Below are 16,267 nucleotides of genomic sequence, written 5' to 3' on the forward strand. Positions count from 1 at the left end.
GAGTATTTTGATATCAAGTCTTCTTAATAACCTGAAGTATTTCAAAGAAATCCTAGTATTTTACCTATGAATTATCTAAATGCAAAGCATTCAAAACCAAAAACTTTTACCTAAAATTTTAGCCAATATTACATGCTAAAACTTCAATTTTTGATATAAAAACACTGGAAAGTTCTCCCAATACTCAAAGAAAACCCAGAACTGGAAAGAAGATTTTCTTCCAGTGAAGAGAGAAAAAATTGCTAAATAATGGCATACCACCTTCTGAAAAGTAATTAATTTTGTTTTACAGATTAGCTGAGGAATTTTAGTCCACAACCTTTAGTTCTTCAAATATAATTTTTCTTCATTATTAAGATTAATGATAACACATTGTAAAGCAACTATACTTCAATAAAAATTAATTAAAAATAGATTAATGATGCTTTATCAACTCTGCTGTAATATTTAAGATAAAAATAAATCCCTGTACCTTCAAAATAGCATATAAACACAGCTTTAGTTATTCATAACCAGAGGAATAACTAAAGCTGTGTTTAATGGAGCATAATAGAATCAGAGGAATTCACACAAATTATACTCTGTAAACTACATATGTGGACATGTGGACTTATTTATGGCTGGAATCCCAGCTCCCAGTTATCCTGTATTACGTTATAGGATGAACTGGATCTTACACATTTATTACTTTGTTTCAAGATCCCCACAGAACAAAGACACTTTGCCTGGTCATTAACAAATCAATTACAGGAAAAATCAGGGAGTGAGCAAACGTTCAAATGTTGTACCATCAAAAAGAATACCTAGTTGGTTTGCTTACCCAAACAACTGAAAGCTGCAGTTTTTCACAAATATGTTTAATTAGAAATAGCCTTTATGTCACAAAGTCCAATAACATTCCTCTATATGAACATCCTTCAGTTTTACTTATGAAGACACTGGGGTTACTTTTTAATTTTAAAAAATTCAAAACCTCATACAGAAAATAAAACACTCACAGGCATTCATCACTAGGTCCCCACGAATTTCTGGTTTCCAGTCATCCCATGATGTCTCAAAGCCATCAGCAAAACGGATACAAAAGTTTTTGAAATGCCCTTTACTAACTAGAGATTCTGAAGAACAAGCAGTGATGAGAGTACTTTCAATGGTCAGTACTAAAGCAGAACCAGTGTCAAGGTCTCCAGTGTGATTAGACTGCAAAATATATTAAAGAAATAAGACAAAAGGTGACAACTTTTAAAATTTGGAAACCTCACAGGATTCATAAGATCAAACATCTAGAAAGGGTCAACCCTAGAGAGCTTCATTAAAAAGCAGTTCAGAAAGATGCCTACTTTTAAAATTAAACTGCTCATGTGAAACACACTGCCATGTGCATTTTTTTAAACTAAACTTGCGAAAGGCTAAATATCTGTTCTTTTCATCTCAAGCCTTTTAGTTTGTGGGGAACATTTTCATTTTGACAACCATCCCTGGTGTGTAAGGCCTTCCTGAGCTCTGTCCATCATGCCATTAAAATATTATCATTTTTCAACTCCTGAAGCACAAACATACCACGTTGCCAATCCTCAACTCAGAGTTTTTCTTAACACTGTTTTGCCAGACAAAATACTTAAAGATAAATTCATTCAACAACTGGTTACAGGCTAAGATAAATTATAACAGTAAAATGTAGACCTCTGTGTTTGTTATAACTGTAACTTCTTAGCCTAACAGGGGGTTCATAGCCTTTTCCCTCACACACATGTGCATGCAGATATGTATTCCTGAGAACTGGTCCTAAATCACAAAGAGTACATTTTTGCTTTATCCAGTACACATAACTTGGAAGTTTTGTTACCATTAAATATTATAGTTTAAAAGAATTTTGAAATTCCCTACCCTGTTTTAGATAAAGTTATTAAACATTATTATATAGCATCCTTAAATATCCTTTGTTTCTATTTTATTATCAAGTGTATGCCAAAGATGTCTTGGCTAAATACAAAACAAATAAAAAATTTTGAAAACTAAGCTGCTTATTTTCCAAGGTAAAAATTAAGATTTATTAGATGGGTGTCAATCTCATTACTATTATGAGGCATATCAGAATGCTTCAGAGAAAAGTCTCATGAAATTGATATTTAATACACTGTGGATAAATAATGGTTGAAGGAGTTTAATCTTAATTGCTATCTACTAAACTCAAATTATAAACTGTTATCCTGAAAAGCTTACTGTTATACTCTATACACATAAAAATGGTTTCTAGAAATGTCTGGCTCTTAATCTTGGACTGTGATTCGATTTTTTATACCTGTGCAGTATTTGTGATAGGCAGGCAAATTCCCAGATCATTCACAGTGAGCTGGAGGAAGAGAGTCCCAAACGCCTGGGCTGACGTTTGCTGGATACCAGGCAACATATCTACCACTTCCTTTGTAGCCATATGAATATCTTTATGTAAAGCCATTCGTTGTTCATTCCAATTGTCATAGGCAGCCTTATAATTCAGCCAAAACAGCACAGCTTTTGATAATTAAGACAGGGCAGAAGGAAAATTAAAATAAAAACTGTAAAGCTATATGGCAAGTAAACCTCTAGAGCTGCAAAATCCTGTTGATTAATAAAAATTACTCCCAGAAAATTGTAGCATTAGAATTTGAAAGGATCTAAGAGGATACAGTCAACTTGAGAAATGAAAAAAGCAGAAAGCAGGCGACTGCAAAGTGGCAAAAGAAGAAAATTCAGGTCCATTCATTCATTCAATGAATTAGTTGTGAAATGCCTACTATATATGCTAGGCATTGGCATGGAATAACAAACGAAAACACACATGGACCCTGACCATATACAGCTTTCTGTTACAACAGTTAAAAATTCTTGAAGGAGAGGTATGTAATATTGGGAGTATACATTAATAAAGTGTGATTTAGAGAGAGAAGTCAAAGACATTTGAGTTTGTAACAAGAATGAAACTTAAGGTAAACCATCATTTAATGCAGTATATACAAGGAGGAGTCTAAAGAGAGAGAAAGATGAAGGGGCCAGAGAAGTAGAAGGAAAAGCAGGTGTTATGTCATGGACACAAAGAGTAGAAAGTACTTTAAGGAGTTGTTGAAAGTTTATCAAAAGTTGGTAAGATGAGAAATGAAAAAAAAAATGTGCACCAGATTTAGCAAAATAAAATGGTAAGGGCAGTCTTCTAACAAACTGATCTTACCACCAGCCAATGCCCACCACTGATTTAAATCTTTTATGGCTTCATAAATGGTTCTTCATTACTTCTAAAATACAATTCCTATTTGCCCAAGACACATTAATTAGATCCTATCTATCGTTCAGCCTTATTTCCCATTATTTTCTTTTATAAAAGTGGCTGCTGTATTTTCTTAGACCTCTGTGCTCATATATATTCATTCATGTTCTTTCTCACTTGGCAAATCTTTATTTAGTTCTTAACTACATGCCTGGGACTGTTCTAGGCCTTCAGATACAGAGGTAAATAGGACAAGCTTTCATTTCCTGTCTCCTTGGTGAACTCCTAACTCCAAGTTGAATCTGAAAATTTAGTTTCTCCTCTGAGAAGCACAGAGAAAGTGAGAGACACCCTCAGATATAAGGGGAAAAAAAAGAAGTGTGCGTGTGTGTGTGTGTGTGTGTGTGTGTGTGTGTATATATATATATATATATATATATATATATCTACTCTGTAGTCTACTTTATTCTCTTTCCCACTGAACTGAGAGTTCCTTGAGGGCAGAGATCCTGTTTTCCATATTTGTATTCCACTTCTAGACAGTAAACAATAAATGTTTATAGAATAAATGAATAAAGACAGTGCTAAGACAATTGGGTGCAATAGTTATCCAAGCCAAAAAATTTAAAATTCTGAATCAGACATTCCTATAGATCCATGTAAAAAGCAAATAACTTTAAAAAGTAAAGTAACTCCAAAAACTGATAGTAGGAAGCAAGAAATTTTTTTTGGATGCTCACATTTCAAATTTAAGAGACATTTAGCTGTCAAGCATTTAAACTGGTAAACTACAGATGATTTTTTCTAGCATTACCAAAACATTTCTAAATCTAACAAGACAGTATTGATAGACTTCATCTTACCTCTATCAAAGGCCACAGGCTGTGCATAAACAATTGGTCTATTCAGGGTAATAAGCACAGCTTCCCTATCTGAAGAACCACTGATTTCTTCTCGCAGGGCATTTCTTAACCCAATTCTAGTTTTAAAATAGGCAACCTGATGAAAATCAGAACCAGCTTCCTCATAAACCTAAAATAAAATTAAAAGCTCAATAAAATCAAATAATGGAAAATATTTTAATTTAAAAAATTAGAAGTTTTAACACCATTAATGGTATCGTTCACTAAAAGAACTACAGTACATTTTTCTCTATTTCATTTGTCAATGATAAATTCCTGATACTCTGTACCATAAACACTTGAAATTAATATACAATATGGATGGGTATATAAGAAATAAATAGGAAGTCATACATAAAATTCATACAAAAGCCAGGATTAGGGCCATAGCCTCAATGGCAATGTATTAAATGTTTCAAGATAATCAGATCCTCTCTCCTCTCAAACTGTGTTTCTATTTGAAAAAATTACTGTTTTTCTAGAGATGACGTGAAATTTTTGTTCATTTATTCCCCCACATAATCTTTAATATAGCCACTCAGTTTTGAAAAGTGACTGGTATTCTTTTAATCTTCAAACTAAAGAAGGAAAAAGGTTAAATCTACATAATAATTTTTAGAAAAAATAATAGTATAATTCCCTGATGAGCTGTGAAAGTTAATTTTTATACAACAGAATCTGATTTACTGTCGTATATATACACATTTTTTTAAAACTTTACATGTTTAATATTATAGCATGCAAAATTTGCCATTATCAAACAGGACAGCTAAGAAACTTAGTAACATTTTAAAGATTGACCAATGTTAGTACAAAGTGTTGAAATAAAAAATACTGTTTAACAAAATCAAGAGAAATTATAAACGAATATTTATGAAGATACTAGATTCAAGTTTCATGTGATTGCATTTGCACTGAACAATATACCACCAATATACTCAATGAAATACCAAGGTAAAATTATAAGGGCCTTCTTAAATGATTTTTTATTAGAATTTACAATCAGATTTTACGAACTTCAACTCAATACTTTTTAAAGTATAGTAATACTTAAAGTAGTTTAAACTGATGTGCAAAGTTTGAAAGCCAGAGTTTTAATATCAACATATTCAGCACTCACCTGATGTTTAACAATTTGTCCTAATGCCAGATTTAAATCCACTTGGCATTTACCAAACAGTTTCAGATAGCTGCTACTTCCTGGTGAAGCTTTGGTTTGAAGTCGGTTTGAAAGTTCCAGTTCAATCAATCCAGTTTCAAATCTCACAGCTCTCATTGAGGGAGTTGTGGCCGTTACTTGAATGCCCTAGCAGATTATATGTTTGGAGGAAAAAAAGAATCTTAAATCAACAATGTACACAAATGAACACACAAATGAAATCTTTCAATATATGATAAATAAAACAGCCATGTTTTTAAACACACATAGGATGCCTGATGAACTAATAAAACTGGCAACATCCTTTAATTTCTCATGTCAGTAGGAACTTTTTTAGCTATTAAATTTTATTCCAGTATTCTGCATTTAAAATATAGACTGTTCATGTGTTAAATACATTAATTACAAGTAAATAACTGTTTGGTAAGAATGATTTTTATTTTTAAGAACACTAATATCGTAAATATTGGAAATAACGTTTCTATTAAGGTATTATTTTAACTGGACAACTGTAGAAAATATTTCTTACAGAGTAATTTATAACAGCAATAATTAGAAAAAAAGTCAAAAGGTTCATCTGAAGGAAGTAGTTAAATTGTTACAACTGTATAATATATAGCACAGCTGTTCAAAAAGATAAAGTGGATCTAAATGTTCTGACATGGAAAGGTATTCAAGGTTTTTAAAAATGCAGAAATATATACATATATAAAAATACAAATAGGAAAACGTCCTAAAGGATATTCAATTGTTAAAGCTTCTTCTATGCACGGACAGGGTTATACTTCAGTTTTACTTTCTATTTGGCATACTCATATATCATATGGATTTTCTACAAGCATACATTAATTAAGTAGAAAAATCCTTCTTAAAGAATCATTATTATATTATTATTTATGTTACCTTAAACTGCAAGTTCAGGGAATAGAGTAGAATTTTAGGCTTATCTCCATCTGCTGTTCCATCATGTTCATTCCAAAGAGGAATAGGTTGCTCCCCACCTGAAAGAGGTTAAATAATTGAAGGTTTGAGGCAATTTCTTTAAAAGGAAAATAGTAACTACTTTGTGTGCTTAAAAACACACACACACACAATATGTTCTTTTTCCTGATCATTAACTCAATCTTTAACAGGGAACTTTAGCTATGTCACATTTCACTGAGGCAGATATTATAAGAAGGGACAGTACTGCATATGTAGATATTTATTAAGAGCATTTTATAAGGACTAGAACTAAGATCCCACAAGCTGCACGGTGCAGCCAGAAAAAAAAAATTTTATAAGGACTAAATTAAGACATTATACCTATAATTACACCAAACATGATTATACACCTGAGAAAATATATTTGAGGGAAAAACAGTACAATGAAATAATTTCTTCAACCAAAAATGTGACCTTTGTCATTTATATTTGTGTGTCATAAACAAAAAAGAATGGAAGAAAAAATAAAGGTGGAGAAATAAAAAATAAGGTAATAATTAAGAGTGTGACAATAAACGTTTGGCCTATACATGAAAACAAAATGCGGGCAGAGGACCCTGGGGATAAAGTTCCTATTAATAGACCATTTGTTGCCCAGGCACTGTGGCATTCAGGAAATAATGTTCTAATATTTTAAAATCCAACTTCTATCTCCACTTCTCCTTTCCTTATTGTAAAAACTTTTCTGTATGCTTACCTTTCAAATATTCTATCTTAAAATGATTCATCTTTTTCTATGTATATTGAATTTAGCATCATCCCAGGGAGCAAATATAAGTGGGATGGGAAGTTTTTTCCTAGTAGGTAACCAATTAATGTAATTCATCACATCAACAGGCTAAAGAAGAAAAATCACATTATCATATTACAGGATGCAGAAAAAGCATTTGACAAAAACCAACACCTATTGATAGTAAAGATTCTCAGTAAACTAGGAGCAGAGAACTTCCTCAACTCAATAGAGAATATCTACAAAAAAACCTACAGCTAGTATGATCCTTAACAGTGAACAGCTCTTAGTTTCCTCACTAAGATAAGGTACAAACCAAGGATGTCCACTCTTACCACTTCTTTTCAACATCATACAAGAAGTCCTAGCTAATGCAACAAGACAAGAAAAGGGAAAAAAAAAGATATACAGATTGGGAAGGAAGAAATAAAACTGTCTCTGTTCACAAATGATCTGATCATCTATGTAGAAGTTCCTGGAACCAATAGGTGATTATAGCAAGACTGCAGGATACAAGGTTAATAATATACAAAGGTCAGTCACTTTCCTATATACCGGCAATAAACAGTGGAATGTGAAATTAAAAACACAATACTATTTACATTAGCACCACAAAAAATAAGATACTTAAGTGTAAATTAACAATATATATACAAGAGCTACATGAGAAAACCTACAAAACTCTGATAATGTCAGTTCTTCCCAACTTGCTCTCTAGATTCAATGCAACCCCAGCCAAAATCCTACCAAGTTATTTTGTGGATATCGACAAACTCATTCTAAGGTGTACGTGAAGGGACAAAATACCAAGAATAGCCAATAAAATATTGAAGGAGAAGACCAAAACTAGAAGACTTAAACTACCTGACTTCAAGACTACAAGCTAATCAGGACAGTGTGGTACTGGTGAAATAACAGACAAAAAGATCCATGGAACAGAAGGGAGAGCCCAAAAATAGATCCACATAAATATAATCAACTAATCTTTGACAAATGAGCAAAGGCAATACAATTGAGCAAAAGCAATACAATGGAGCAAAGATACAGTCTTTTCAACATATGTTGCTAGAATACAAAAAAATACATGCAAAAAAATACATCTAGATATAGACCTTAAACCTGTCACAAAAATTAACTCATAATGGATCACAGGCCTAAAGGTAAAACACAAAACTACAAAAATCATATAAGATAACAAAGGAGAAAACCTTAATGACCTTCTGTATGACAATGACTTTTTGGATACAACACCAAAGGCATGATCCATGAAAGAAAGAATTGATAAATTAGACTTCTTAAACATTTTTTATTTTAATTTTAATTTTTTTTGGTCACACCACACAGAATGAGGGATCTTAGTCCCCCAATCAGGGATCAAACTTGCACCCCTTGCACTGGAAGCATGGAGTCTTAACCACTAGACCACCAGGGAAGTCCCAAGCTAGACTTTATTAAAATTAAAAACTTCTGCTCTGAGAAGAGTGTCAAGAGAATAACAAGACAAGCCACAACTGGGAGAAAATATTTCCAAAAGATACATTTGTAAAGGACCATTATCCAAAATATGCAAAGAGCTCTTAAACTCTACAATAAGAAAACAACCTGATTAAAACTGGGCCAAACATTTTAATAAACACCTCACCAAAGAAGATATACAGATGGCAAATAAGCACATTTGAAAAGGTGCTTCACATCATGTAATCAGGGAAATGCAAATTAAAACCACAGTAAGATACCACTGCACACCCATCAGAATATTCAAAATCTAGAACAGTGACAAACAACACAAAATGCTGGGGGGATGTGGAGTAAAAGGAACTTTCATTCATTTCTGGTGGGAATGCAAACTGGTACAGTCACTTTGGAAGACAGTTTGGCAGTTTCCTATAAAACTAAACATACTTTTATATGATCCATATGATCCAGCAACCTTGCACCTTGGCAGTTACCAAAAGGAGACGAAAACTTATGTCCACACAGAAACCTGCATATGGATGTTTATAGCACCTTAATTCATAATGGCCAAAACCTGGAAGCAACCAAGGGAGGAATAAATAGGCAAAGAACAGAGGATTTTTAGGGCAGTGGAACTACTCTTACTCTGTAGGATATTATAATGATGGATACACGTCATTACACATTTGTTCAAACCCACCGAATGTACAATGCCAAGAGTGAATCCTAATGTAAACTATGGGCTTTTGGTGATAATGGTGTGTCAGTGTAGGTTTGTCAGTTGTAACAAACGTACCACTCTAATGGGGGACTTTGATAATGGGGGAGGCTATGCATTACTGAAGGCAGAGGGTATCTGGGAAATCTCTGTACCTTGCCCTCAATTTTGCCGTGAACCTAAAACTGCTCTAAAGAATAAAGTTGATTTTTAAAAAAGGCTATTTGTTTTGTTCATCTATCACTATCCTGAATATCTTTTACATAGTTTCAGAAAAAAAATTTTTTTAATTTAAAAGACAAGCTCTGCCTCTTACAAAATGTATTACATAATACTTTTAGTTTATAGAAATATCAGAGACACTATTAGTCACATTAACTCCACAGTTTTTACCTTGTTATGAATTAAATATAGACCTGGTCCAACTGTAAGAAGGTAACCTCACTATATATATATTTCTCATTACATATAAATGGCTGTACATACTCAAAAATAGACCTCTTCTCTTTACTAAGTCAGTGCTTATCTACACCTTTCTGAAACCCAGGCAATCCATGGGCAATAAGATTATAAGAATTGATTCTTCAAAAAAGAATTTTCCTAACAAACTTGATGATGATTGTGAACATGAGTATTCCTATGCAATAGAAAATGTCCCAAAGCTAAATGTAACGTGAAGGAAAAGCATGAGGAAAAAGTTTAAGAAACAAATAAGGAAAATAATCATGAAGATTATGGGAGAGTAGGGAAGCAATATAGAGATGAGAATACTAAGAAATGTGGCCACAGGGATTCTAAGTATTCCCTCTCAATAATCTGTTACATTCTCTGGTTTCGAAAAAGATAAGGGAACATCTGTGCTCCATGAGGCCCTGGGCCAGCTGGATGATATGTGATTTACATTTCAGCTATTTTCCTAGGGTTCATGCTGTCTCTACAGTCAGGAAGGAATGGTTCAGGGAGCAGATCTAGCCACTAAATGACTTTGGCATCATTATCTGATTTCTCTATTCTTCACAGTGATTAGCAAGTCTTCATGGTTAGAACATTAATTTCCAGTATTATTTTCCAGTTCATTATTCATAGACATAGGGATACACTTTACTTATAACTCCTAACTGAATGTAATTCAAAGGTTAAGAAAAGCCTTTGTTTTTCATCAAAACCACTTTAACAGCTTACAGTACCAGACTAATACGAGGAACTCTATAATCCTAGCTTTTTACCGTAAGATACAAGATTAGTTCATGGAAAAGTCTGTTTTTTAGTTATACATATTTAGCAATAGCAGTCCTGAAAATACTCTTTAAAACTCATAAAAATTTACCAACTTGAAATATTCTTTACTTTCACATTATAGACAATGTTCTAATGTGATATCAACCAGGTAAATGGGCCACATTAAAACTTCTATATGGTCTCCAAGTAGAGACACCTTCAGTGGCAGAAGGGGCGTCTGCTACATATTCATCCCTCCCTTAATGGTTTGTATTCAATCATTTTTAGAAAAATTCCAAGACTACCAATTGATCTGATTTTTATATTAACCTGTAAAATTCTATAGCTCTGCTAGGCTTCTTCAATGTGATCATTAAGTAGCTTCCTGACCTCAGATACAACCAGAACCAACCCATGAGAACCAGGAAAATCTCTTGCTCACACAGCTGCTACATAATTTAATTCCCTAATCCATGTTCTGTCCTCCTTCAGGGCCTTATCAAATACTGGTCCATAAGCTCTGCCTGAATCTTCTCTACTTCTCCTTTCTTGCCAAATGAGGCTTCACTTGTGAGGTTTTGAATGTGACTTCCTCTGTGAAGCCTTTTCTGATTCCTTAGACTACGTTAGTTTCTCCTTTGACACAGACATAGCACCTTCTTCTTGTCATTCAGAGAACTCATCACAATTATAATGTACTATCTAGATACTTAATAAATTTGTAAAATGAATGAATTTATCCATCAACATGGAGGAATCTCCTCTTGATGCCAATTTATAGATGAGGCTTAACTACTATTTTAACATGATTATATGCATACTGAAATATTCAGCCTCAAGAATGTTATACAGTCAACTTGTTTACCACCCTAATGCCTCTTAATACTTTACCTTCAATTAATTGTTTAAATCAAACATATATTTCTGGTTAAAATATAAAATAGTGATTAAGAAGCTCACTTATAATCTGATCTTGAGGAATAGCAAAAATATAATAAGGATTGCTATAGACAATTTACCATGTGGCCAGCATACTGTCACCATCTGATACAGATTAAAATCGAAATCTTAACACTGATCTAAATTTTGTTCCCAAATGATTAAGATTAGTTTAGTTAACAGACACACACTAAGCTTTTTCTTTTTGGAAGGGAAGCATAAGGGACCTTTGTTTAATTTATAAATTGTAAATGCATATATTACATATGACAAAAGTAATAAGCAAAACAATCTGTAGGTGAGAAAGCCATAAAAGGAATACAGAGGGGCTTCCCTGGTGGCGCAGTGGTTGAGAGTCCGCCTGCCGATGCAGGAGACACGGGTTTGTGCTCCCATCTGGGAAGATCCCACATGCCACGGAGCGGCTGGGCCCATGAGCCGTGGCCGCCGAGGCTGCGCGTCCGGAGCCTGTGCTCCGCAATGGGAGAGGCCACAACAGTGAGAGGCCCATACCGCATACCGCAAAAAAAAAAAAAAAAGGAATGCAGAATTTTTAGGGAGTTACTCAACAATTTCATCTAAATGATAGGATCGATACTCATACCACTGGTACATGACCATCATATAGCCAATGAGAATAAAAACCTGCTGTATGTTCTGCACTATAAGTATCAAATCATCTTACCAGAAACTTTTTGTATTACTTCATTAACTTCCTTCATGAACACTTTCTGTACAAATACCAAGTGGTTTAGAAGATCAGTTGTGAGATTATGTTCGAAGGAACCAACCTGCCAAACAAAATCAGAATACTAGATTAACATACTGACTATATTAGTTTAAAATACATCTCACATAAGTCATGCCAAACTCTGAGGAAAAACAATTATCTACATGCTATTTGAAACGAAAATACTGAAGAAGGGTTAAAAATACTCAGATTCCGCAATACTCTACTGGCCTGACATTGTTATGAGCCATTCCCCCCATATTTTAAAATAACAGTAGCCAATAAGGTATGAGAAATCTTTTGAAAATGAATAAAAATTATACTCTATGTAACTTGCTGATTGCAAAATTGAAATTTTATGTAGAGTAATATTTATTTTTAATGACCACTGTTGTAGAGTTAGAAAGATGGACCAGTATAAGTGAAAGAAAATGTATTTACTCATTCAAATATTTATTGACCATCTGCATTAGGTGCTAACGATACAGCTGTGAATAAAAATAACAAAATTATGGCTCTCATGAAGCTACATTTGAGCAAATTAGCAAATCAGATATACTAAAGTCAGCTTTACTATAATACATGTCCCATGATTAGTATAAAGCCCAAAATTTCTGGCAAGAATTAGTTAATAAACAGATTAAATAGAAAGCCGGCCCTAACTGGAGTTGAGTTTTATATTAACGATGAATCGAAACATCCTTATGAGTAAGGCAAATACTTCAGCATTTGTCACTCTGATAGTGTCCATATTTTGATCAAAGTTAACAGCAAAAGAGATGTAGTAGTCTTTTCTTAGTCTAAGTTTCACTGGGCACTTTTATTTTATATATAGTAGTATCAAATGGGCAAAGATGATTTTCACGTGTGTCTATTTTAGGCCATCGTTAAATGGGCAACTCTCAGAGAGATGCAACTTTAGATTCTTCCAAATGTTTGTAATTAACTGCATTCTTAGTAAATCTGGGATGGTGTTCTGCCCCAATTACAAACTTTATACCTTTATAATAGCTAATATTAGTAAGGAACTATGCAATATACTGCATTTGATTTGTTTTATTTTCTGTCAAATGAATCATTAATAACAGTATTGCTAAACTACAGTCTGGAACACTTATTTTTCAGTGTAGAAAGCACAAATGAAATATGCTTTATAATCCACCGTTTAGTAAATAAATATTTGACTTCTAGCATCTTGGACACGAGAAGTTCTAGGACAAGCAGAGTCTAAAGAAGGTAAACCAGACTTAAATATATCCTACTTAGCTGTAATATTTCTAGAAAGATGCCAAAGAGCATTCTTATAGATCCTTCAGATTCTAGAGAATAAAATTTATAAAACAAAGAGTTGGCAAATTGGTTTTTGATAAGGTTGCAATTGTTTCTGACAAACTGACAAAGCAAGCTGAGGGACGAGCACACTGTGTGACTCCTACATCTCTCATTTGATAGTTGGGAGACATAGGGAAAGTTATTTAATCTCTCTAAATTTGATTTTCTACTATAACACATTAGGATGATAACAAATGGCCTACTTACCACAAATCAAATGAAAACATATCCAAATGCTTATTAAACTTGTGATAATTGTACAGATATAAAGGGAAAATATAATGATGGAATCATGTATGCTGGCTTTCAAATTCCCTTAGTAAAGAAACTAGTCTGTGAATCTGCTTGTAATTATTTTATCTCTGTATGACCTTTATATTGTTAATAAGTATGTATACCTGGATGAATCATGTAACCTCTCTAACGGCTCAGTTTCTTTACTTGTAAAATGAGAATAAAACATCTACCTCAAAGGATTGATTTAAGGATTGTACAAGTCAATGAATATGAAGCACCTGACAAATGTTAGATACGCTTAGCGTTTTTATAATCAAATGAATCATGAAAATATTGTAGAGATGCATGTGAAACCCAATATAATAAATATGAATTCAAAGATGATTAAAACAAGAAAAAAAAGCATGTTTAAATAAAACTATAAGGAGAGAGACACATACACATGTGTACGTAAACACACACACACACACCAAACAGAGTAAAAAATTCTGTAGGAATAAATGATTTGATGATTTTCTTTGATCACTACATACTTTGGTACAACTAAAATTTGAAGGCTCCTAAATTACAAAGAGTAAGAAAATTAAAAAGTGAACTTACTTCTGCCACACAACGTAGATAATTTCCCTGTAAATAGTACCCTTGTTTAGAAGGCAGTTCGTCTATACTCCACACCTGGTCTGAATAACTATCATGCTCTTCCATTATATATTTCCCTGACATAGTAACAGGAGGAAGGTTAAGACTGGCAGAAGGAGGAATGGTTGACATATCTGTGGCAGAAACTTTTGAAGTAAAACGCAATCTGTGATTTGGCAGCTCAAATGTGAATCTGGTCTGTGCACCTGTAAGAAATAAGGAAAGTTACTGTTTGTTGTTCAGGTGCTCATTCACTCATTCATTCCTTACTTTGTTCAACAAATGGTGTCTATAAAAAAAAGTATGCATTTTCCAAACCTATGTTGAAAGATATGAGAAGGATATTTTAAATTTGCTTATAAAATATTTCCCATCTTTAAATATATGTATGGTTACTATAAAGCATCAGCCAGTATTATTAAGCCAGCAAATATCATTTATTAAGCCTACTAGGTGCCCAGCATTGTGTTAGGTGCTAGAGAAACACCCGTAAATGTTCTCTTTATTTCACATAAGGTAGAAAAGAAACTGCCTTTATTATGAAAGAGTTAAAACAAGAGAAATTAAAGTGTAAAACAAAACAAAACAACAGCAATCCGCACAGTGTTTTATTCACAGAGAATAGTTAGCAGTTGATAACTTGCCTCTTGATCCTGACTCAGTATGGAAGGAAACAGTGAAATTGTCAAACCAACTAAATTATACTCAATGAAAACATTCGTCGAGTATAAAATTTTACAGAACATGTATCTTTGACCTTAACAATAATAATGGGACCATACTCCAAATAAGAATATGGTCTGAGTTTTAGTTTACTGTTGGTTCTAAACACTTAAATCAACAATTTGGCATGTAGTTGTTCAAACAATTATAAATACACAACCTGTACTATTTATTCAGGCTATATTTCTCCAACTATTTATTGAGGGCATTAAGGCATAGCAGAAACTTTGTTAAAATCAAGATCTATTATTGCCTATTACATATACTGTCTAATGTATATGTGCATGTTCCTTTCCAACCAATCAAATCTACTGATACTGTTCTGTACATAAGCAATTCTCTCCACTCAAACATTAAACAGCCTATTTTGCCTACATTTAAAATTTATTATATATTCCTAGTATTCTCGATTGTGCCAGAAATAATTCTCTTTCTTCCACATACTAATTAAAGGTCACCTCCTATATGTCACATTCACTATAGTCACTCACTATACAGTAACGTTTATACTTGGAATGAGTTATCCATAAACAGAAACACGCTCTCTCACCAACTGGTGCAACCGTGAAAGGCCAGATAGGTCACAACTGCTCTGATCTCCTCTTACTCACCACGCAGAGTCATTGACTATGGCTTGCAGGCTGCAAGGGGTGCGGGCTGCCCTCCACAGTAGCTACCACTACTATTACTACCACCAACATTACCAAATAAAAACACAGACTGAAGTAATACTAGGCCTCAGGTCATCCCTTATCACTAGTATAGCCTTTTTTTTTTCTACTGTTTTTGTCCCTTTCCTTTATTGCAAGGAGAATTATGGGTTGTTATCTGACTAGATATCTGACAATATGTTTTCTTTGCTCCTAAATATTCATATCTTCCTAGTTCCAAACTGACTATTTGGCTTTTGATCTGCTGCTTCTTTTGGCTCTTCTATTTCATGGATGCCCTGAATAAACAGACAAGAAGAGCCATTTAGCCCAATACCTGAAGGCCCAACACTTCTGACTGCAAAATATGGAAATTCACTTTAAAGTGCTTCTGTTTCTGATAAGAAAAGATGTTCAGAAAAATCCCTCTCAATAAAGAAAACCTAAAATGCTAGAGGGCAGAAATAAACACATACATACAAAAATACATACATGTATGTATGTATTCACATATATGTATGTGTTTTTAAAATTATTAATGTAATTTATCATGTTAATAAAATAAAGGAGAAAAAATATTTTAATTTCAACAGATGCAGAAAAAAGTATC

General features: G+C 33.3%; 1 protein-coding gene across 6 annotated transcripts in view; it reads right to left on the reverse strand.

The window, feature by feature from the left end:
* Window positions 1-16,267, reverse strand: part of KIAA1109 (KIAA1109 ortholog) — a 209,065-nt gene that overhangs the window by 46,685 nt on the left and 146,113 nt on the right. For all 6 annotated transcript variants that reach the window (XM_032632288.1, XM_032632285.1, XM_032632284.1 and 3 more), the window contains 7 exons: window positions 14,246-14,490; window positions 12,032-12,137; window positions 6,206-6,303; window positions 5,264-5,449; window positions 4,105-4,273; window positions 2,300-2,511; window positions 999-1,197 (listed from right to left, as the gene is read on the reverse strand). In XM_032632288.1, the coding sequence (XP_032488179.1) occupies window positions 999-1,197; window positions 2,300-2,511; window positions 4,105-4,273; window positions 5,264-5,449; window positions 6,206-6,303; window positions 12,032-12,137; window positions 14,246-14,490 (1,215 nt within the window). The remainder of the gene's footprint in view (window positions 1-998; window positions 1,198-2,299; window positions 2,512-4,104; window positions 4,274-5,263; window positions 5,450-6,205; window positions 6,304-12,031; window positions 12,138-14,245; window positions 14,491-16,267) is intronic.

The sequence above is a fragment of the Phocoena sinus genome, chromosome 5 (assembly GCF_008692025.1).
Source record: "Phocoena sinus isolate mPhoSin1 chromosome 5, mPhoSin1.pri, whole genome shotgun sequence".
NCBI lineage: Eukaryota > Metazoa > Chordata > Mammalia > Artiodactyla > Phocoenidae > Phocoena > Phocoena sinus.